Consider the following 23,820-nt stretch of genomic DNA (forward strand, 5'->3'; position numbering starts at 1 on the left):
GGTGGAACCTTCTGGGTTGTAAGATGTAGTAGATGTAGATGTAGTAGATGTAGTAGATGTAGTAGATATAGATGGTGTATTTTGATATTTTATTAAGGATCCCCATTAGCTAGTACCGTAGCAACTAGCTAGTCTTCCTGGGGTCCACACATAAAACATCATGTAGATATAGATGGTGTAGATATAGATGTAGTAGATATAGATGTAGTAGATGTAGATGTAGTCGTACCTTCTGGGTTGTAGATGTAGCAGTAGAACTCTCCGGGGTCCTTGATCACCTTGACCACCAGCGCCACCTCCTGGCCATGGCAGGGAGGCTCCACGAAGGACCACGTCAGAGGCTCAGACGCGGCCGGCACGCGCTGGGCTCCCACACCTTCTGGAACATCACGTTCAAGCTGCTGGCGGTCGTGTACACCAGCTGTGGACTTGTTCTGGGGCACAGCGTAGCTGTGATCACTGTCTGCAACGGCAGGGTGCTTTCTGAAGAACCGGGTAGCTGAGAGGGGAAGATAAGCATCACCAAAGGGATATTTATGGCAAATGTTTGGATAGTGCTCTTGTCTCTATGTCAGGGGGGGTCCCCACACCTTCTGAAACATCACATTCAAGCACCTTTCAAGGACTTTCAAGACTCAATTCCCTCAAATTCAAGGACCCAACATGGCATAGTTTGAGACAGAACTAGTTGAAGAGCTAAGTAAAACATTTTTGAATATCATTTTTGAGATAGAGAGAGAGAGAGAGGGGGGGGGGGGGGAATTCAAGCACTTTCAATGACCCATGTCTATTTTCCAAAACTTTTAAGACCTTGATTTCTTTTTCTCAAATTCACAAACTTTCAAGGATGTCAGGACCCGTGGGAACCCTGCACACAGGACACTGCAGGTGGGGAGAGACAACGGGGCTCGCATTTATTTATTTTATTTTTATGGAATCAACTGAAAAAGCTTTCCTAGTACATAAAGAGAGAAATGAGAGAAAAGAGAAAAGAAAGAGAGAAACACGAGAATATATAGACTTGGATGCAGCCTCAATTCTCAAGCCTCGTTTTAACATTTAGAGTTCTGCTTCCCCCCCCCCCATAAATCGTGTCAATTAATGTCAATTAACGCAGATCTGGAAAGAGAAATCTCTCCACAATTCGAGACGTTAGAATTATAAGGTTCTCTCCATTTTTGTCAACATTTTGTTTTTTACATAATCTGATCCATTAGGTGTTTATTAATGCCTGTGTGGTGTTATTTTTAAAATGTTGACATTTTTTAGTTAGTAATTAATAGAATACAAAGGTTCCATCTCACAGAACATAATGGAATGTAAAAACATTGACGCTCAATATCTCTGAACTGCCCTAAACGGAGATAGAACCTTATCATTCTAAGCTCACGAATTCTCTTCACGCCATTACCCTGAGGCTCCTCCTCCTCCTGCTCTGCTCCGGGGGTCCCCGGGTCCTGGGCGGTGGCGGTGGCGTGTCCCGAGGCCAGCAGCATCTCTGCCACGCTGTATTGGGGGTCGCTGAGCTCGTCCGTCATGGCCACCAGGGCGGCGCCGGCCCGCTGCCCCAGGATGTCCACCCGCAGGAAGCGTGCACCCACCATCTGCCTCAGCAGCCGCACGCACACCTCAGACCACGCCCCCTCCCCCGCCGGACGCACTCCTGGGAGGGGTGTGTGTGAGGGGGAGAGAGAGAGAGGGAGGGGGGGAGGGAGAGGGAGGGAGAGAGAGAGACAGAGAGAGAGTAAGTAAGTAAGTAATGTTTATTTATATAGCACATTTTACAACGACAAAAACAGCCGCCAAGAGAGAGAGAAAGAGACAGAGAGAGACGGAGAGAAAGAGAGAATATGTGAGTGTGTCATGGAAGGAAATGTGTGAGTGTATGTTCACATAAAAAAACTAAAGCAGTTGACAAACGGTCGTATCTGAATCAATATTTGACGACTGCTATAACTACCAGCACCGTGTCAGGTGGCTGTGAGGAGATGTCAGATGGTTGTGAGGAGAGGTGAGGAGAGGTGAGGGGGCTGGGTGAGGAGAGGTGAGGAGAGGAGAGGAGAGGTGAGGGGGCTGGGTGAGGAGATGTGAGGAGAGGAGAGGAGAGGTGAGGGGGCTGGGTGAGGAGAGGTGAGGAGAGGAGAGGAGAGGAGAGGTGAGGAGAGGTGAGGAGAGGTGAGGAGAGGTGAGGAGAGGTGAGGGGGCTGGGTGAGGAGAGGTGAGGGGAGGTGAGGAGAGGTGAGGAGAGGTGAGGAGAGGTGAGGGGGCTGGGTGAGGAGAGGTGAGGGGGCTGGGTGAGGAGAGGTGAGGAGAGGTGAGGGGGCTGGGTGAGGAGAGGTGAGGGGGCTGGGTGAGGAGAGGTGAGGAGAGGTGAGGGGGCTGGGTGAGGAGAGGTGAGGAGAGGTGAGGAGAGGTGAGGAGAGGTGAGGAGAGGTGAGGAGAGGTGAGGGGGCTGGGTGAGGAGAGGTGAGGAGAGGTGAGGAGAGGTGAGGAGAGGTGAGGGGGCTGGGTGAGGAGATGTGAGGAGAGGAGAGGAGAGGAGAGGAGAGGTGAGGAGAGGTGAGGGGGCTGGGTGAGGAGAGGAGAGGAGAGGAGAGGAGAGGAGAGGAGAGGTGAGGGGGCTGGGTGAGGAGAGGTGAGGAGAGGTGAGGGGGCTGGGTGAGGAGAGGTGAGGAGAGGTGAGGAGAGGTGAGGAGAGGTGAGGAGATGTGAGGAGAGGTGAGGAGAGGTGAGGAGAGGTGAGGAGAGGTGAGGAGATGTGAGGAGAGGTGAGGAGGCTGGGTGAGGAGAGGTGAGGAGAGGTGAGGAGAGGTGAGGAGAGGTGAGGAGAGGTGAGGAGAGGTGAGGAGAGGTGAGGAGATGTGAGGGGGCTGGGTGAGGAGAGGTGAGGAGAGGTGAGGGGGCTGGGTGAGGAGAGGTGAGGAGAGGTGAGGAGAGGTGAGGAGGCTGGGTGAGGAGAGGTGAGGGGGCTGGGTGAGGAGATGTGAGGAGAGGTGAGGAGAGGTGAGGGGGCTGGGCGAGGAGAGGTGAGGAGAGGTGAGGGGGCTGTGAGGGGGGTCAGGTTACCTGCCAAGGCGCAGGGGATGGCCTGGGCGGGCAGGGCCAGCAGCTCGGGGGTGAGGGGGCGCAGGTGGCTCAGCTCCACCTCCTCAGAGTTCCCGAAGTCCACGTAGCCCACGCACACCCGCTCCTCCGACGAGTAGGCCAGGACCTTGGCCCGGTACCACTGGCTGTCCTCTAGCGGGGGGGGGGGGGGGGGGGGTCAGGAGAGGGGGGACAGGTCAACACCACATGACAAGACTCACCTTTCCCAAAAGATTACGAGGCCAGAGTGATGTCACACCGCCGGGCTCTCCGCGAGGCGTCTGGCTTGGCTGACGATGCTTGTGCTGCCTGTGTGTGTGTGAATACGTGTGCGTGAGCATGTGAGTGTGTGTGTGTGTGTGTGAGCGTGTGTGAGCGTGAGAGTGTGTGAGCGTATGAGCTTGTGTGTGTAAGCATGTGTGTGAGCGTGTGTGTGTGTGAGAGTGAGAGTGTGTGTGTGTGAGTGTGTGTGAGCGTATGAGCTTGTGTGTGTGTGTGTGTGTGTGAGCGTGCGTGTGTGTGTGTGTGTGCGTGCACATGTGAGTGTGTTACCTGAGAACAGGGAGCAGCAGACGGTGCCGGGGGCGGGTCTGAAGGCGTGGCTGGCCGGGGTCCTGCTGCACACCTCCTTCAGCTGCCACTGCAGCTCCTGGATCACTCCTGCAACACACGCAACCGCTCGCTAACCAACTGACCAACCAACCGACCGACCGACCGACCATTCGACCGACCAACCATCCAACCATCCAACCAACCAACCGACCAACCAACCATCCAACCATCCAACCATCCAACCAACCATCCAACCATCCAACCGACCAACCATCCAACCAACCATCCAACCATCCAACCGACCAACCATCCAACCATCCAACCAACCAACCAACTAGGGATGCTCCGATCTGGATTTTTGGGGCCGATACCGATCACCGATTTTCCCCCTCAAGATCAACCGATACCGATTTTTTTTAAAATACATAACTGTAGGCCTACTGACTGGATAGCCTACATATTTTTTGCTTTTTAGACAAAAGTTTTGATCCATTAGGCACCAAGCAAACGCAGACCCATTTTTATGGCATAGTAAAAGTCTGGCCTATCACCCAGTTAGGGCCTGAAGCCCAAGTCAGTCGATATGGCTGTATAAAAGACATCATAAACGTGGCCTTCATGGTTTACATACTGTTACGTCCTCCTATGTTTTCTGTTCAGTTATCTGTCTTCCCCAGGAAAAAAAAAAAAAAAAAAGATCGGTTTTTGCGATCACCGATCGAGTCATTTGGAGTGAAATCAGCCGATTTAAATCGGTGGCCGATAAATCGGAGCATCCCTACAACCAACCATCCAACCGACCAACCGACCATCCAACCAACCAACCAACCATCCAACCATCCAACCGACCAACCATCCAACCATCCAACCAACCAACCAACCATCCAACCGACCAACCGACCATCCAACCAACCAACCAACCAACCAACCAACCAACCAACCATCCAACCGACCAAACAACCATCCAACCAACCAACCGACCGACCAACCAACCGCACGGATGACTAAATAATTAAATGATGATTATATAATATAGTTATAGTTCCATTCAGGAAAAGCACCTTCAGTAAGCAATCCTTCTCAGTGATAGCAATAGAAAACTGGAACTCACTACCAAACCAACTCAAAGACATACATACTTACTCCACCTTCACAACACACATGAAAGCCTGGCTGACACAGAACTATACTTGTCCTCATTAATCCCTCTCTGTGCTGCCTCCCCATAATGCCTTTTTTTAATGTTTTGTTTTGTTTAATGTATTGCTGTTTGTAAGTGCTTAATGTTGTGTGGCCTGTAATTGTCCTGTGGCTTCTATGTGCTTGAAATGTCGCTGCCCCCATAAGTGTGTATGTGGTGTTTGTTGTAGCCCCTTCAATCACCTCAGCTTGCTTACGTGTTTTTTTTTTGTCAAGTGTGATGTTGGGGTACCTTGTCTCAGCCACGTGCTCTTAGAATATTTAAATGTTTTATTTTAACTAATGACGTTACTTTTCAGGATGCCATGTTGCAACTGGCCGGGGACTTCAGCTGAAAATTAGCCGACTAGGCTAACACTGCCTTTTTTACTGTATTTTATATGGTTCATGTATTTGGATTGTCCTCGACATAATAAACTAATAATAATAATGATTGGAGCACTTTAAAGTTATTATTATTATTATTATTATTAGGGGGTTTCCGGGTCATACTCACTGGCGTTGTCCAGCTTCTGACAGATGATGTCGTCGGGCGTCTGCAGGTGGGTCACCGTGGCGGAGAAGGAGTCGCCCAGCCCCATGGTCAGGGGGTCGGGGGCCCGAGCCCCCGCATCCTCCTCCCCCTCCCCCTCCTTGCCCCCGGATCGCCGGAAGTTCTCCAGAGACGCGGCGTCTGCGGCCGGGGCGGAACGAGAGAGAGAGAGGTTTACAACAGAAATACACTGGAGGAAAAGCTGTACCTTGCGGCATTCCTCTAAATCAGGGCGGTATTCCGTCAATGTCGCTAAAGGAAAACCCAGGCTTAATTTTGATAAATTTCGCTACTAGACAAGACTAGAAAGACTACAAAAAAGCCGGCCTTATTTTGTGGTGTCTGGTGTCGTCGGAGTACCCGACCCTCACCGATGTCCTCCACTGTGGGCTTCCACGAGACCTCCTTTGCGGCGTAATCCTGGTCTAAGAGGAACGTGCTCAGCTGCTGGCCTGAGAGAGAGAGAGAGACAGAGAGAGAGAGAGAGAGAGGGAGAGAGAGAGGGAGGGAGAGAGAGAGAGGAAGAGAGAGAGAGAGGGAGATGGTGACAGAGAGAGGTGTTTACAAACCCTTCTGGCCAGGCCAGAGAAACCCCGTATCAGGGTTCCCACACCTTCTGAAACATTAAATTCAAGCACCTTTCAAGGACTTTCAAGACTCAATTCCCTCAAATTCAAGGACCCAACACAGTATAGTTTGAGACAGAACTAGTTGACGAGCTAAGTAGAACATTTTTCTAACATCTTTCAATGACCCATGTCTATTTTTCTAAACATTTAAGACCTTGATTTATTTTTCTCAAATTCACAAACTTTCAAGGATTTCAAGGACCCTTGGGAACCCAGCCCTGTATGGGAAACCCCGTTTATATACGCTACCGAGAGCGGACAGCGCCACGTCCACCGCGTAGGTGTGGTCCTCCTCCGAGGCCTCCGCCACCGTCAGGGTCAGGCTCTTCCCCACCAATAACATCCGCAGGGCGATGCAGCACTTCTCCGTCCAGCTGCCCGTCAGGGGCGTTACCCCGGCGACGCGGCACTCCAAAGCCTAGCGAAGGAAGCGGCTTATCAGGGATGCAAACCGGTGATGGCCCAAAAAGGTGACATTTGTTTTTACTTGAAAACAAAGAACATTTATGAACATTTTTTACCTATTTTGAGGTAAAAACGGCTAATACGGTTCAAAGGTGACAAGTTTGCACCCCTGCTTATGACAGGAGGACAGTGAAACGACGCTACACCAAGGCTAGCGGCTACAAACCTCTCTCTAGTGGTCCTCTGACCCAACAAAAGCGTCTGGACAATTCTAGTCACCCCGCCAGGTCGGTAAAACCTCATATTTAGAGCGTAACCCCAGACTCAAGCTGTCAACAGTGGTTTGAAACCAATATCATGTGATTATATCACTATTTGCTGTTCTGTTTAGATGCTAAACTGCATTTGGTTGTCTGGTACTTGTACTCTGCAATGACAAAGTTTAATCTAATGTAATGTAATCTCATGTAATCTAATCACTCCCAGTCAGATGAGGTCAGATGTTCTAGTGGACTCACGCAGGGAGGGACGGGGTCCATGTGGGCAGCCAGGGATCTGATCTGCTCCAGGGTCACGGCCTCCTCGTTGCCAAAGTCGATGTAGATAACGTTAGCGATGGTCTGGTCTACAGACAGGGACTGGACCACGCCCCGGTACCACTTCTACAACACAGAGACAGAGGAGGAGGAGGAGGTGGAGGAGGAAGAGGTGGAGGAGGAGGATTAGGCGTGGAAAAAGGTTCCGACTTCCAAATCTAAAATAGTTTTTCCATCTAATTAGTTTATTCATAGATCGAGTAAAAACAGTAATCCAAGGATGACATGTGAAAGTGAGAACACTTATTTCCAACATGGTCCTTAACATACAAGACAATAACATCAAACAATCATTAAATAATCATTACCCACCCCCCCCAAACAAAAGGAGTTAGGAACTTAGGAATAAAAGTAGGCTAACAAAAATAGGCTTTCCTATCTGTTCACCCTACTCCAGAGGTAAGCTCTAACCTGTCCTCTAAAAGCCCTCCTAGTTTCTGCTTGTTTTATATTAAGTGGAAGGCTGCTCCACAGTAATGTTCCAGTATAGAAGAAGGAACTGTGAGCTGCACTATTCACTCTGGAACCTTACAGGATCTAAATGAATTGTAAGAAGAGTGCCTACTAATATATACATACCTAAAACATACAGAATGCTAAAATGAGTATTATAAAACGGATGGGTGAAATCAAGCAATCTGATTGGTTCATAGCCGTGGTATATTGAGCGTATACCACAGCTACGATTAGTAGAGCCTCATCACAGTTCGAAATGAATACGCCTGTTTCACGGTCAACATTCCAAATATAACAGACTTTTAATTCAATCGCAAGGACATTTTATCAACTTAAAAATAAATAAAAATAAAAATCCTAACCATGTAGATTCCCAATATGTGGTCTGTTTATCAAAATAAAGCCTGTTTGAAAATGTGTCGAGACGTTTTCGGAGTGCCCTGCCTGCGTCCACTACAGCCGCGCGTTGACAGTTTTTTTAGTGGGTGTACAATCAACGGAGACATCCAAATTAATGTAAATAAATAGATGCAAATAATGAAATTGTGTAAATAAATGCTAAATTCCTATGAAATCTACAATGCTAGTAGCCTAGGTTAATGAAAAAGAATGTTAGTGTTGTTGCTTAGCGACCAACTGCAATAAGAGGAACTATTTTATTTGAGGGGAACTATTTAAGATGATTAATTACGAATAAAAACTATTTGAATTTGAGTGTGCTTTTCTAATTCATATTGACAGTGTTGGTAACCGTTTTATAAAAGCAATAGCTCACTTCAGGCCAGTGGTATATGCTTATTATATCACAGATAAGGGGGTTGCCGTCCCTCCGCTTCGCGTCTGGCCGAACAACGCCCCTTAGCTGTGATATAATAAGCATATACCACGGCCTGTCGTGAGCTATTGCTTAAATATACCATATGAATGCCATAGGAGTGAACGGTATCAATGAGTCACTACAGCTGGGTGAGTGGTGTGTGTCAACGGGACTACTAACTGAGACACACACACCTGGTCCTGGGAGTATCTGACCACGCAGACTTCTCCCACGTGGGGCGAGTAGTTTGTCCCTGGCGGGCCGCCGCCGTAGGTCTGCTCCAGCACGGCTGTGATGGCCCTGAGGTGCTCCGTCATCTCTGGGCTCTGGGAGTGGACGAAGAACCTCCCGGGGCTCTGGAGCTCCACCACACACACCTAGAGACACACACGCACACACACACACACACGATTTCCTTATGTGTTTAATGTAGGCAGGTGTAACATCGTGGTCCATTCGGGAGCACCTGTGCAGTGGATAGTGTACATAGCCTTTATTTATGTAAACCAGCTCCTTCCCTTCTTGTGTTTTTTTTTTACGTTTTTTTTCTTTTTTTCTTTCCTAGCACCAGGGGAGCCACCCCTCCTAAATTTCGTTGTTTGGTACCTGTACTATAGCAATGACAATAAAGACCATTCATTCATTCATTCATTCATTCATTCATTCATTCATAACGCTTTCAACTCAAGCCTTTTATAACGGCACACGCAGGATTACTGAGGCGCCAGTTACCCACCTGCAGTTCGTCTCCTTTGATGAAGCTATGCTTCCCCAGGTCCCGCAGGAAGACCCTCTGTGGGCGACTGTCATCACCGGGCTGCACCTGCGTGGGTCAGGTGACCGTGTTACGGATCTAATACGCTAACGCTTCCGCTTTCAGTTAATAAAAGACAATATAAAACAGAAGAATATTGCAGGGGATTTTGGCATTTTTTGGGGGGCCCACTACCCACACTTTTAGCTGTGTTGCAATGCTCATTCCACGAATGCATGATTCTTACACGTTGTACCTCGTTGTAAAGGTGACTATAATCAGGCTTTCCAACGATATAAAATACAATACCAATTGGTATTATTAAAGGGGAGGAATTAATCGACCGGAATAACGTTTCCGAACTTTTTTGGAAGAGTTTAGTTCATTTTTTTTTTTTTTTTTTTCAGATTTTATCCCTTTTTCACCCAATTTGGTAGCCAATTGAACCCAACCTAGCATCCAATTATCCCCTGCCTATTGCGTAGGATCCGCCGCACGACCCCGTGGCCGGCAGCCCCAGAGGAGATCGCCAGGCAGACTAGCTGACTGGCTCCTCGAGCCCAGCACCGTTATTCCGGCACCCCGGGGGCGGTGTTGCGCGACGGATCCTTGTCCGGAACTATTCCTATACCGCCCTCGGGAGCGGCCGCTCAATATGCCGCTCCCTGTGTGTGCCTCGGCCATATCCGGATCTGGCGAGCTGGGATTCGATCCCAGTCCCCGGTGGGCAGCTTGCACTAGTGGTTAGTGCTTAGTGCTACACCACCGCGGGGCACAGTTTAGTTCATTTTCATGATGAGATGTCACGCAGCATGTTCCATCTCAACACTGACACGGGGACTGGAGTTGATTATTACCACTGCGATCCCAGAATCCCATCAACACACACGCTAAAAGAATACCTTGGTGGGCGCAATGGGTGCCCTGGGTGGAATGGGGCTGCTTCCTACTGGAGGCAGAGCGGGGGGGTTCTCCTTCATCTTCTCAGTCTCACTCTCACTGATCAGCATAAAGGTATGAAAAGGTTAGTACATTACACACCCCAGCACTGCGTCTCCTGAGACACCTGCTTTTCCCCTATACTATGCCTCCTAAGACTTCCACTGCCCCCCTTTGTACTGTCTGTCTCTCCAGTGTTTATATATTTATATAAAATAAAAAAAATCACGACGACTGCCAGCCGGCCTGAGCTAGATTACTCTTCCTCCTAGAACTGGTGAATTCACTTCCTTAGTCAAATGTATTGATTGTAAGTCGCTTTGGAATAAGGCGTCTGCTAAACGCCAAAAATGTAAATGTGATTACAAATAAGGTGGGATGATTATGAAGTATGAGTTCCACTAATGGGCTGAACCGGTTTACCTTGCGGGTGTGGCCAGGGTACTGGGCTTGCACACGCGCCGGTGGTCCTTCCAGTGATTGGACTGGCACTTCACCGAACAGTAACGCGTCATCTTGCAGCGCGTACAGCGAAAGTTAGCTGGAAAAAACACCGGCTTAGTTTAGTAAAAAACACTGAATCACAGAAAACCACGGAAGTGAACGGAAAACATTTTGAAACGAAAGCTAAATCAAGGCAAACCCAAACGAGCTGAGACTGACCTGGGTCACTGCAGCAGCTACACACTCCAGGGGGGGTGGGACCACCCGGACCACACATCTAAAAAGGCAAAGTTACACGGCTATTTGCAACTATTACATTGGGATGCGAAGGGTATTGAATACTTGAATGTACTGGCATTATACATACCACAGAGCCAGCCTCCATGGAAGTGGAACTAGCTTCAACTTTGATAGCTAAAGACAAAAGGTACAACAATTTATTTTCGTCAAGTGCAACCTGCATGGTAGGTATGTTACAAAACATTCCCAATGGCGCCCCCTAGCTGCTGTGCTCTGAAGTGTTCTAAACTTGTGATCCATCAGTCACACGAATGTTTAGCCGGTGGAAGTTTGAAGAGGAAACCAGAGTGCGACGTGACCTCGACATTACCAGGGGATTTTTTATTTTATTTTTTGCACTATACCTGCCTTACCCTTTGGATATCCCCAAAAGCCTGTCTTTCTGTGTCCTGTTGATATTGTTGTACACCGTCTGTTACTTGTTCTTATTTTCACTTGTTTGCCTATTTTAACCTGCTATGACTTTCGCTCTTTTATTATGTTTTATTATGTTTCTTCTTTATTATGTTCTCTATATGTAACGCACTTTGTGACCCTTGGTCTGGGAAAGGTGCTATACAAATACATTTTACTTACTTACCTGGGCCATATTCCACAAAGCTCGATAAAGTTCTAAGCCTCGATAAAGTTCTAAGCCTCGAAAATGTTAGCTTGCGTTCGGTGCCATCAAAGTGGCTCAAATAATTCGCTGCTTGGTTGAGCTCCTTCTGAGTCAGATATAATTAGCCTGGTCCCGACCAGGCTAAAACACAGGCTATAGTCATCCGTGCGTCAAAAAAGGCTCACAGGCGGAAACTAAACCCTGAACGAAAGTTCCTCATGTGTCTTTTAGGAAATATTAGTTCCCACTTCACATGAGATAGATAGATTAGATAGTTTGACTGTGTGATAGATAGATAATTTGATATTTTGAAAGTGTGATCGATCGATAGATAGTTTGATTGTGTGATAGATAACTTGATATTTTGAAAGTGTGATAGATAGATCGAAAAGAGTGTAAAAAAAAAAAGAAGTAATTGTCTCAACTTGCATTGCCGTCATCACAGCGGTCTGGTTGGCGTAGTGGTTAAGGCTGCGGACTCGAGTTCCAAAGGTTGTGAGTTCGAGACTTGACTAAGTCATTTTTTTTTTTTTTTTTACATTTAACCGAAGATTTCATGCAAAGGTTTCAAACACCATTGTAATCGTGTCAGTTCTTGTAAATTAGCCTGCACCATAATTTTATAGCCTACAATACTTTTTTAGATGAGATTTTAGATTAGATTCAGACAACGAAATGCAGTAAAAAGTGCGCCTGAAGAGGGATTTGAACCACCGATATAAAATGACGAATAAATCCTATGGCAGCGGTCGATACCACTAGGCCATTGTGGCGATATGACAGTTTGTAGCCTGCTGCTCATATCACCACAGTAGTAAATATTCATTTATTAAAATATGAACATATGACAATAACTGGGGCTAGTATGACCTACGCATTTAATCGGTCAGCAATTTCTTGCCAAACCATTTCCCTCGCCTTGTTAATTGCGGCAGTATTGCACTATTTTACATCTTATTTTTCCGTCTTCATAAAAAATCAATAATTCGGAATGCTGCGCAAATGTAGTACCCCTGCAGAGTGGAGTATTTTCATTTCGACAGATCGACTCTTCTGGGCTGCGTATGTCTGCGTGCACGCGCCCATATCGAAGATTTGTAAGCCTGTCTTCTGTGAACACTGATGACACAAGGCTGATCCTCATTCGAGGAATCACCTGAGGCTTGAATACCAATCTCGAGGTCCCTGAGCGCCGCATTTAATTATAGCGCCGCTATATTAAGCCACCGTTAGTGGAATATGGCCCTGAACTGTTTGGGGTAATAACTTTCAAGGTCACTTTTAGATAATCGAAAAGTACTTTAAATAAACCTTTTCATTACCCTTTTTATGGTTCCTGTTTTAGGTCTTGAACAAAAGCTCACACTGCATTTACTAATAGTATCTGTACATATGTATTGTATGTATATGTATATATTAGTATACTAACCATGCTGCATACTAGGAGCTGAATGTTTTGTAAAATGTATCCTTATTATATACAGTATATCCTTATAATCAGTTCAGCATTGATATGATTATTATTGTATAATCAAAAGCTCTTAATAAATACATGTAAGAGATGATGATGATGATGATGATGATGATGACGATGACGATGATGATCATGATTATTATTGTTATTATTAATTATAATAATCACCATAGGTTTGAGAAATCACTATACTATACATATCTGCCTGTGCCATGTTGGTTCTCAAAACAACAGACTGGGAGAAAACAAGTGACAGTGGGTTTGATGACCAAAACCACAATTAAAAAATAGGGCTGTAAAGATTGATTGAGGCTTGTCACTACAGTACTCAGTTCTTTGAAAATTACCCTTTTTATGGTTCCTGTTTTAGGCCTTGAACAAAAGCTCACACTACATTTACTAATATGTATTAGTATACTAACCATGCTGCATACTAGGAGCCTAATGTTTTGTAGAATGTATCCTTATTATATACGGTATATGCTTATAATCAGCATTGATATGGTCCTAACTGTCATTCATTTGTGTTCTTATGCGCATAATAATAATATTTTGAGACCATAGCCTACTAAAGATGGACTGGCAAATGATATGAGAAGTAAAAGTCCCATTAAGAGATCTTCTCTAAATAATGAATTATAATAATAATAATAATAATAATAATAATAACAATAACAATAACAACTATGACAATAACAACAACAACATAATAATAAGTAAGACAGTGGGATTGATGATCAAAACCACAATTTAAAAATAGGGCTGTAAAAATGTATTGAAGGTTGTCACCACAGTTCTTTGGAAATGGTCACAATGTGTTTGTTTGTTTTTTACTATAAAAATGGTTTGTTGCTATTAATTTGTTTTATTATTATTATTAGGGTGAGGGGGGCAGAAGACAAATAGATTGTTAAGTATACACTGATGTTATTCTTATGGTGATTATAGATGATTCACTTACTTTACACTTGTTCTAAGTCGTTTTGGAAAAGAGCGTCTGCTAAAAATGTAATGTAGCCTATGTAATGTAATTATCCTAAATGTACATAAGGAGCATTTAAAAATATCATCCTGTCTATCCCACAGTGTATTTTACCCGACTCAGTCACTCATATACATTGAGTTGTTGCTGAGGCCCATGTTGTAGTGTTTGTTTTGGTTCATAGCATCCCAGCGACAGTATTATTTGAACGTGCCCTATAAAGGTTTACGGTCTTTTTGGAAACCGCGGGAGCATAGGTCCTCCGTCGCGCAGACTCGCGGCTACCCTGACCAAGTTAACCCACGCGCGCTCCTAAAGTTGCTTGGTTCGCGTATAAAAGTTCATGCTTGTAGATTACTGTGATTCTTTGATTTGTGTGGAAGTGTATGTATTTATCTTGCTTTATTAAATATTATTGTTTGAAACTAGCCCACAGGTGAGTTGAGTCATGATGAGGAGGCCGACAGTGATGTCAGAAACATATGATGTCACAACAGCTTCTGATGCCAGTCAACTAGCAAGGGAGGACATTCTCAAATCTAAATTCTAACGAACGAGCAGCCGACGAAAACTTCGACGATCGATTACTTGTTGCACTCTCATCTGGCTTAGAGCATTGGAATAAATAGGCTAGATAACACAATTACACTAATTCGTTAAGTGTAGCCTACGTGTCAGCGTTGAGAGCAAACAATGCAAAACGTTTTATTTTCAAGATGAGATACATGGGAAAACATAGTGATAAAATATCTATTTGGATATTAAGTAATTTCAGAGAATAACTCAATTCCCATCCCACACCGACAAGCTCTCCATCCTCAAGTGTGTGTGTGTGTGTGTGTGTGTGTGTGTGTGTGTGTGTGTGTGTGTGTGTGTGTATGTGAAAACAGATATATTTTGGCACTTTGTACTCTTTTTATAGGGCACTACAGGTGACGCTAAAGAGGCAGGAAGTAAGATAAGTAAATCCATTAGGGTTCAAAGGTCCTTGGAGGTGTGGTAGCTTATCATCAAGAACACAGAATGCAGGTGCCATGGTCAAGGTCATGAAAAACACAATTATTATTTCTGACATCAAAGTATTGGGATTTACAACAATGTACATTCAACCACAACAAGTCCTCATTGAGGAGAATAATTGATGAAAATAAAAAGTGTTAAAAAGACAAAGATTGCCTATGGAAACCATGAAACTTGTAAACATTGTAAGATGGAGATATCTTTCTTTGGGTTCAGTGCCAGGGGGACAAGTCCTCTTCAAGTCCAATTTCTGTTGGATTGAAATATATGGCTATTACATCTATACCAACCATGCTGAGCATTTGATTTACTTCATTAGGCTACTGTCGTGTTATTCTATTACAAATACACGTGAGTCCTTCTGTATTTAAATGTAAGTGTCTTTATTGTAACTCGCTCCGTGAGCTCTGACAATACCGGTCTCTGGTCTCTTCCTGTCCCCGCCCACCTGACCTGATGTCACTACGGTGGCCTGTATAGAATTACAATAATACCACATCTCTCTTTCTAGAATCAATGGGTAGACTGCCATTGATTCATCAGACCTAGAGGATTATTCTGCCTCTATAACTAAAAGGTCTGATCTGAACCTGATCAAATAAACAATTCTACTAACAACCCTATATATATATATATATGAACATAAAAAGAGCATGAACACATCTCTTCTCCTAAACATAGAAACATAAAACATAAAACATTTTCTTTTTTTACAAGTCCAACCTAGTTGGTTTCACCACCTCTCTCCCAGATCTGGTTCTAGGAGTAACTGGTGGTTCTGGGACATTCTGGTCCCTTGGTTCTGCCGAACTCTGCTTTGGGACACATCCCAGAGGTTGCTCAGTAGCACCACCGCCACTCTGCGCCGGTGAGGGCTCCATGGGGATGAGATGGCGCCGGTTTCGCCGTACTGTCCCATGAGGTCCATCCACGATGTACGACCGCGGAGTAGGGTGGCTGCTGACCACGACTCCAGTTGCATTTTGATCGGTGACCCACACCTCCTTTCCAGGAGTGAGTCTGTCGAGACTTCTTGCACGATGACGCCGGTTGTAGCTTTGTGCGTCTCTCCTCCTCTTTAACTCTTCTTTCAGGACCACCGCCTCACTGTCGGGAAGAGCAGGGACCAGTAGAGCAGGAAGCGTAGGCACCGTCGTGCGGAGTCTCCTCCCCATCAGAAGTTGAGCTGGACTGTATCCGTTATGCAACGGGGTGGCTCTGTACGCCAGCAGAGCGCGGTATGGGTCGGCTGCCTTCTTCAGGAGACCTTTTACTGTCTTGACAGCCCGTTCTGCTTCCCCATTACTTTGAGGATATTTCGGGCTGCTTGTGACATGACGGAATCCGTAGGACGCTGCAAATGCCGCAAAGGCCATTCCGGAGAACTGCGGCCCGTTGTCTGTCACCAGTTCCTCTGGGATGCCGTGCCGTGCGTAGATCGATTTGAGGTGGTGGATGACATCTGTTGATTTTGTGGGGGTCAGCAGAGCGATCTCCACGTATCTTGATGCATAATCCACAACCAGCAGGTATGTCTTGCTCTCCAGCATGAACAGGTCTGCTCCTAATTTCTGCCATGGTCGCCCTGGGTATTGAGATGGCATCAGCGGCTCCTTTTGGTTCGGTCTCTCTTTGCTGCATGTTCGGCAGTTGAGGACTAATTCATTCAGCTGCTGGCTCAGCCCGGGCCACCATACAGACTGTCGTGCGCGCTCCCTGCACTTTACCACCCCCTGGTGGCCTTCATGCAGCCTGGCAAGCACTACTCACACATCCTCTACTGTGAGTAGCGCCTGTTCCGCCCAGTACAGCCTGAGAGCCGGTTCACTGTTGAGTGCTGGCCATCCCTCTGCACTCAGCTGCATCACCCGTGCGCACACACTGTCCCTCTTCAGCTGCTCTCTCAGCTCATCCAGGTAGGCGGTGCTCGCTGGCAGGTTCTCCATTATCATGTCCACGTAGATGTTAGTATCCTCGAAGAACTCCTTCTCATCCGGTGTCTCTCTCCTCTTCACAGGAGCACGTGAGAGTGTATCCGCAGTCCACAGGCACTTTCCTGGCACATGAGCAATGGAGTAGGAATAGCGCATCAGGCGCATCCGGAAGCGCAGAATCCGTGGAGGGAGAGCGTCCAACGGCTGAGACCCCAGGAGACTCAGGAGCGGCTTGTGGTCTGTCTCTAGCTGGAAGTGTCTGCCGATGAGAAAGTTGCGGAACCTCTCACAAGCCCAGGTCAGGCCTAAGGCCTCCTTCTCAACCTGCGCGTATCTCTGTTCAGTTTGTGTGAGAGACCGCGACACGTAGGCTACAGGTCTCCACACTCCATCCCATTTTTGGAGAAGCACACTCCCTAAGCCGTAAGACGACGCGTCCGCTGAGACTTTGCACTCCCTGTTGGTGTCGTACATGGCCAACACTGGTGGGGATATTAGTGCATCCTTCAAATCTTGAAAGGCCCTGGCCTGCTCGTAGCCCCACAGCCAGCAGTTCTTCTTTGACAGAAGGTCTCGCAGAGGCTTGTCTCTCTCCGCCAGCTGTGGGATAAACTTCCCCAGCTGGTTTACCATGCCGAGAAAGCTTCTCAGCTCACTCACATTCGTCGGCTCCTCCATCCTCCTCACAGCCTCTGTCTTACTCGGGTCGGGGCTAATGCCACTGGTGGAGATTATATGGCCTAGAAAGGTCACCTCTTCTTTCGACAGGTCGCACTTATCGATGTTCAGGGTGATTCTGGCCTTCTCGATCCTCCCCAGCACGACGTGCAGACGAGCATCATGCTCCTCTTGTGATCGGCCCCACACCAGCACATCGTCCATGTGGCAGACGACACCCTCCAGCCCTTCCGTGACCTCCGTCACCATTCTGTTTTGGAAGTGTTCGGGGGCAGAGGCGATGCCGAAAGGTAGACGATTGAAGTAATATCGGCCAAAGGGCGTGATGAAGGTGGTGTACTTTGATGAATCTTCAGTCAGAGGTATTTGCCAAAATCCCATGTTTGCATCCAACTTGCTGAATATTCTGGCTCCAGCCAGCATTCCCAGTGTTTCCTCCACTGTTGGCAGGGTATACTTTTCCCGGCACACTGACTCATTGAGGTTCGTGAGATCAACACAGATGCGAACAGCACCTGTCTTCTTGGGAACCACCACGATGCCGGCACACCAGTCAGTTGGCTCCTCGATTCGGCTGATCACTCCAAGGCTTTCCATGCGGGACAGTTCTTGCTTGACCTTGTCCATCAGTGGCAACGGAATCCTTCTGGGTGTCTTCAGTGAGAATGGTTGGGCCCCAGGTTTCAGCCTGATTGCATGCGGCTGTCTCATCTCACCGAGACCACTACATATCTTTGGGTAGGTTGTCTTGAGCGTCTCCATCGTGATACTGTCAAGACGTGCCACAAGCTCCATCTTACTAATAGCAGGTCTCCCCAGCAATGCAGTGTGCAGGTGTCGAGTGACATACACATCCTCCCACACCTCTTTCTCTCCTCTCCTCAGCAACAGCCCGGCGACGCCCACAACATCTAGTGGCCTCCTCCCAGGTCCCATCAGTGGCTTAGTTGACTTCCGGAGGGTAGGTGGATCCTTGTCTCTGTAGATCTCTTGAAAAACAGTGTGAGGCATCACTGTAACATCAGCACCGGTGTCTATTTTGAATGGCACACGTCTGTCATCGATGTTTATGTTGACCATCCATGGCTCACCGTCAGCTGTGACGCTGCCTAAGAACACACAGTCCTCATCCTCTTCACAGGAGCAGGAATAGTCCTCTTCAACCTCATGTACAGATTTGGATGACTTACACACACGCTTGTAATGCCCCATCTTCCCACATGAATGACATTTCACCTCATTAGCAGGGCAATCGCGCTGTGAATGGGACAGAGAGCTGCCGCATTTATGGCACTGGACATTTTTCCCCATTGAGTATTGGGCACTGTGTGGCTTGGCTGGGTAGCTGTTAGCCTGTTGAGGTTTGTTTTTAGCATATGTCTTGCTACTGCTCTTAAACACTCTGTCTACACATTTAGCATCACTTGCCTCTGTCCTGGTGTCCCCTCGCAGAGAAGATTGCTGTCTTTTCACCTCTTCACTCTGCCTCGCCATGTTTATTGCCTTTTCCAGGGTCAAGTCCGGGTCCAGCTGCATGCGTTCGGACAGCCGCTTATCCATCAGTCCAACGACAAGCCTGTCACGAATCAGCTCGTCATGTAGCACTCCATATGTACAATGCTCCGCCAGCGCATATAGTGTCGTCACAAATGAGTCCACCGTCTCGCATTCTCCCTGCTTGCGCATGTTAAATTTGGCACGCTCGTAGATAACGTTCTTCTTGACTACGAAGAAACCCTGTAATCCATCGCGCACCCCTTGGTAAGTACGTCTTAGAGCATCAGTCAGATTTAGTCCACGTAAAATATCATCCGCCTCATCTCCCATCCAATATATTAGCGTGTTGACTTGATTCTCTTCAGTGCTACTGCTAACCGTCAGGTTACTTGCCAGACGAAATCTTTCAAACCTGCGTATCCATTTGGCCCACTCTTGCGGCTTTGAAAAGTCGAAGGACTCCGGAGGCTGGATGCTGAACGTAGCACTTGAAACTGGCGTCGCTCTCTGGACTGCAGCTGCTCCCGCGTTAGCATTATCAACCATCTTTTCTTCCTCCCTTCTCACCGTCACGAGCTCAAATGACACTGTCGGACGACCTAACTCTTAACACTCACTTACAGGACTGCTGACACCATGTCGTGTTATTCTATTACAAATGCACGTGAGTCCTTCTGTATTTAAATGTAAGTGTCTTTATTGTAACTCGCTCCGTGAGCTCTGACAATACCGGTCTCTGGTCTCTTCCTGTCCCCGCCCACCTGACCTGATGTCACTACGGTGGCCTGTATAGAATTACAATAATACCACAGCTACTTCATTTAACTCTGAATGGAAGACCTGCTTCATGTAGCAACAAATCTATCTTTCCCATTTTCAGTTGTTTGAATAGGTCTTGCGCTACCATTCACTGGGTTAATAGTTAACAGGGTGATAAGGAAACATGATCCCATGATAGAATCAAGCAGATTTCCCCTCCATGTTCATTTAGCCCCATATGATGCATAAGCTTGCAAATCGCCAAGTTCCATAAAAAAATACAACCACAATTATAGAATAGATTATAATGGAATGTCTCATATTTCTTTTAAGTGCGGTCTTTTAGTTTATAGGCCTTAACCAAAGGAGACTATAGCACTAGGCCTATAATAACCTTTACCCATCATATGGCCGAGGTCTCCGTGGTGGTCAGAGGGAGAGCCGGTGTGTCGCTGTCCACGGCCGCAGACACGCTGTAGACGTCCTGACTAGGGGCCATCGCCAGGGCGGCCGGTGGCGGCTCCGGTTGATGGACATCCCTCTGGCTGGTCCCTGCCCTCTGGCCGGTGGTTCCTGCCCTCTGGCCGGTGGTCCCTGCCCTCTGCCCTGCGCTGTGTCCTCCCCCGCGGGGCGGCCCCCCGTTCCGCCGGAGAGAGTTCCTGACGCCGTTGGAGAGACGGCTAGAGAACCGCCGCACCGCACCTGTGATGCCTGCACGTTCTTTTTTCAACAAGCCGACGTCATCCTCCAACTCTTCTGGGGGCACCTCGATGTTGCCCGTGTACCAAAACACCCACCAGATCAGGCTCAGGAAAATGATGATGGCGCCGGCGTAGATTAAAAAGTCATAGAAGAATATGTCCGCAAACACTCCGATCAGCAGAATGAGCAGCCCGAAGATGTCAAAGGCGACCGCCAGCCAGAAGGCGCAAGAACAACGGCCGAGACCCCCATACGTTGTTTCCATGTCACCCAAATGGCCTAACAATCAAAACAAACACTTTCTAACAATCATATGCGGGTTGGTTTCCCTGCGGAATTTGGTGGGGTAGAATTTCAAACAGAGCGTCTGTTTGGACAAGGTAAGGTGAGACAGGTGAGGAAGCTCGCCGCTATTCAGCCTTTAGATGTCCCAGGGCGCCGGGAGGAGTGGCGTGGTTAGACAGGTGAGGGGAGGGCGTTGGGAGAGGGCGATGCTGGCGTGACAACAGCCATTATTGACTATAACAGTATTGGCGCATATGGCCATAGACAATAGAGGTTGCGTCTGCAGCCATAAGAGAAATGACAATTGTTCTTGGAATATTTGATTTTATGCTCAAGAGTATGTGCCTTCAAGAGGAGCATATATAGACGCATCCAATATAGTAGGCTTATGGATTATTTAAAACATTTTAAGTTTCGTTTATTCTAGTGACCCAGTCAGTCATTGTGCTCGCACCTGACAGGCAGGTATAAACGTGGTGTGTACTACCATCTAGTGGCCATTCTTTTAGACAGACATTTAGTCGTTTAAATTAGGCTACATATATTACAAGAATTATTTTTAGGGAAAGATGCCAAACCTCAGACCATCATGTTTATTTCTTATTATATAACTATATGACGTTAATAAAACTCATCAATTATATTAAATAATAGTCATAATAATAGTCATAAATAAAAGTTAAAAGGTACATGAATATACACAGCTCAAACAATGTTGGATATATCATGGAATCATAGGTGTCAGGTAAGATACCCCTGAATGACATGGAGGAACAAAAAGGTTGTACATTAGGTGAATAAAACCAAGAGATCTCCCAGAGAGGGCATTTTACAGTGAAGTTAAAATGAACAGCATTTCTATGACCACATCAATGGTTAAACAAATGATACCCAGATAACAGGAAAACCAACAAATTAATACAAAAAGTGACAGTGTCTGTTAATTCCTGCTAGAATTTTGGAATAACAATATCAGAATTTAACACTAGGGGCGCGCCGTTTTTTTACCTACTAAAGCGCGACGAGGTGTGGAATCACACGACCACTATTCACAATGGGGGAGTGTGTACTGACCCACAAAAATCGCTAGATGGCGATGTCACGCAAGAAGCGTGGACACGCAACAGAAACACACCGTCCCCCACTGCCCGCAGCGCAGAGCGGAGTGGAGAGGAGATTCATCTAGGAGATTGATCGAGACTGCAGGAGTTTTCATTACTAACGAATGAAAGTTGATTAGCATTATTAAAAAATAACTGTAATATATATTGCAATGTTGTCCCTTTCACACATAGTTCCAAGTAATTTCCTTGGAATCCCAAGCTGTGTTGACCAGGTATCTGTAATGTTCACATTTATATATAACAGTAATACATATAGCAATAAAAGACAGCGCTGTAAATAGTGTTATTCTTGCACAATTGCACCCACAACGTGTTATTGCCGTCCGGAGTTGATCAGCTCCAGATTGAACCAAGGTTCTTCGCTACAGAAACATTTTCACACAATGACAAACATGTGATGCGTTTTATATTATATTCTTTGAACAACAGAACGGGACAGGCGCCAGAAACTGCCATAATATACCATACATATCTGCCATATATCGTACCTCCGTTTTATATTGAGAAATATGATGATAAATACATATAGGGCGGAGCTATGATATGTGGTGTGTGGCTAGATATTTTCATGTAGCACTGTGACTGTGCCTATCTGTGGATTATTATTTATAAATAGTGGTCTCCTAAGAGGAGCGAGTCTTGATTTGTTTTATGCAACAAGGAGGAGACAATGGTTACAGAAACACACCTTGGGACTTGGTGGAGCGGGGGAAACCCGATGTCTTTGTTCATTGATCGGAAGCGATTGAGAGCCATCAACCCTCCCCCATCAACATCAAGTGATTGTAACTCAGAAGTTTGTAACTTAGAAACGAGTCGTCCCATACAGTGATTTTGTTTGTGCCTACTTGTTAGAAACAGAGCCTAGTATGTTTATAACCAAGTGCTTTAGTTTCTCTGCAATTGGCTACTATGCTGCCAAAATCAACTATCCAAATATGAATCTGCTATATCTATGTACAACCTTGTTGTAGCCTATTATTATCATGGTCGACATGAGAATTGTTGGCTACTTCATATCACAACTGAACATTCATATATAGCCTATTGCATTATTTGAAAATTGACAGCGCTGTACATAGTGTCATTCAATGCACAAGCACGTAATTTCAAACGATTTTGGTCGACAGCGAAATACATTATCAATATCTTATTATCAATTCAACCCACTCAGAAATATCCGTTCGTTATATCGTTGATGATTACAGGCATAATCATCGCCGACATCATTTTATTTGATGTACACATTTCACGGCAAGAGACAGTTTATTCTCCCAACAATTGTTTGTTCACTGCACAACATGAACACAGTGAGGATTCAAACAAACACAATAATGAATACACTCTGCAACGGGACAGGCGCGAGAAACTGCCGTGGTTGAAACTGCCGTGGTTGAGAGAGTTGAGTACAACTGAGTACAACCTTTCTGGTGGGGGATTGTTTGAAGGGCTTGTTGGAGGAATTGGCATCCTTTGTGTGGTCAAGTCAAAAGTCAAAAGTCACTTTATTGTCCCATCACTGGGAAATTTGTATTGGGCTTACACCCCACAGCAGCCAACAAAGAACAACAGACAATACAGAATGTTAACACACAAACAGAAGGCAGCCTTGATTAAAACAAGAGTGGAAATAAAACGATAAGCAAGATATGTTCAATATTCATCTGGTGCAGTTTAAAAGTTTAACAGAAACGGGAATAAAAGAATTTTAAAATCTATTTAGTCTAGCGCGGGGGACTCTGAACCTCCTCCCAGAGGGCAGCAGTTCATACTCTGCATGTAGGACATGGGAGGGATTCATGATAATTCTATTAGCCTGTCTGAGAGTAGCCTGTTCAAAAATAGACTGCAGGGATGAGTGGTCTTTCACCCCTATGATCTTCCATGCAGTCTGGTGATCGGAAACGATCAGAAAGAGATCATTGAGAATAAGATGACCCTCCCCCATGCATCAACCATCAATTGTCAGGATTCATCTGTGATAAACAATTGCCTACTAATTACATGCCATTGAATATGTTTGCATATGAACACACTTATTCCTACATTATCAATA

General features: G+C 46.2%; 1 protein-coding gene across 1 annotated transcript in view; it reads right to left on the reverse strand.

The window, feature by feature from the left end:
- The window catches only part of LOC308164021 (tudor domain-containing protein 1-like), a gene marked incomplete at both ends in the record, with an annotated part of 32,409 nt that extends 21,930 nt beyond the window's left edge, over positions 1-10,479 (reverse strand). The window contains 12 exons of the mRNA XM_080538186.1: positions 230-499; positions 1,391-1,663; positions 3,067-3,237; positions 3,637-3,744; positions 5,333-5,509; positions 5,740-5,820; positions 6,247-6,415; positions 6,921-7,064; positions 8,466-8,648; positions 9,008-9,094; positions 9,928-10,024; positions 10,388-10,479. Coding sequence (XP_080394312.1) covers positions 230-499; positions 1,391-1,663; positions 3,067-3,237; positions 3,637-3,744; positions 5,333-5,509; positions 5,740-5,820; positions 6,247-6,415; positions 6,921-7,064; positions 8,466-8,648; positions 9,008-9,094; positions 9,928-10,024; positions 10,388-10,479 — 1,852 coding nt within the window. The remainder of the gene's footprint in view (positions 1-229; positions 500-1,390; positions 1,664-3,066; positions 3,238-3,636; positions 3,745-5,332; positions 5,510-5,739; positions 5,821-6,246; positions 6,416-6,920; positions 7,065-8,465; positions 8,649-9,007; positions 9,095-9,927; positions 10,025-10,387) is intronic.
- Positions 10,480-23,820: the final 13,341 nt, after the last annotated feature.

Source organism: Nansenia antarctica (assembly GCF_963989245.1).
Source record: "Nansenia antarctica genome assembly, chromosome: 8".
In the NCBI taxonomy this organism is placed as follows: Eukaryota; Metazoa; Chordata; class Actinopteri; order Argentiniformes; family Microstomatidae; genus Nansenia; species Nansenia antarctica.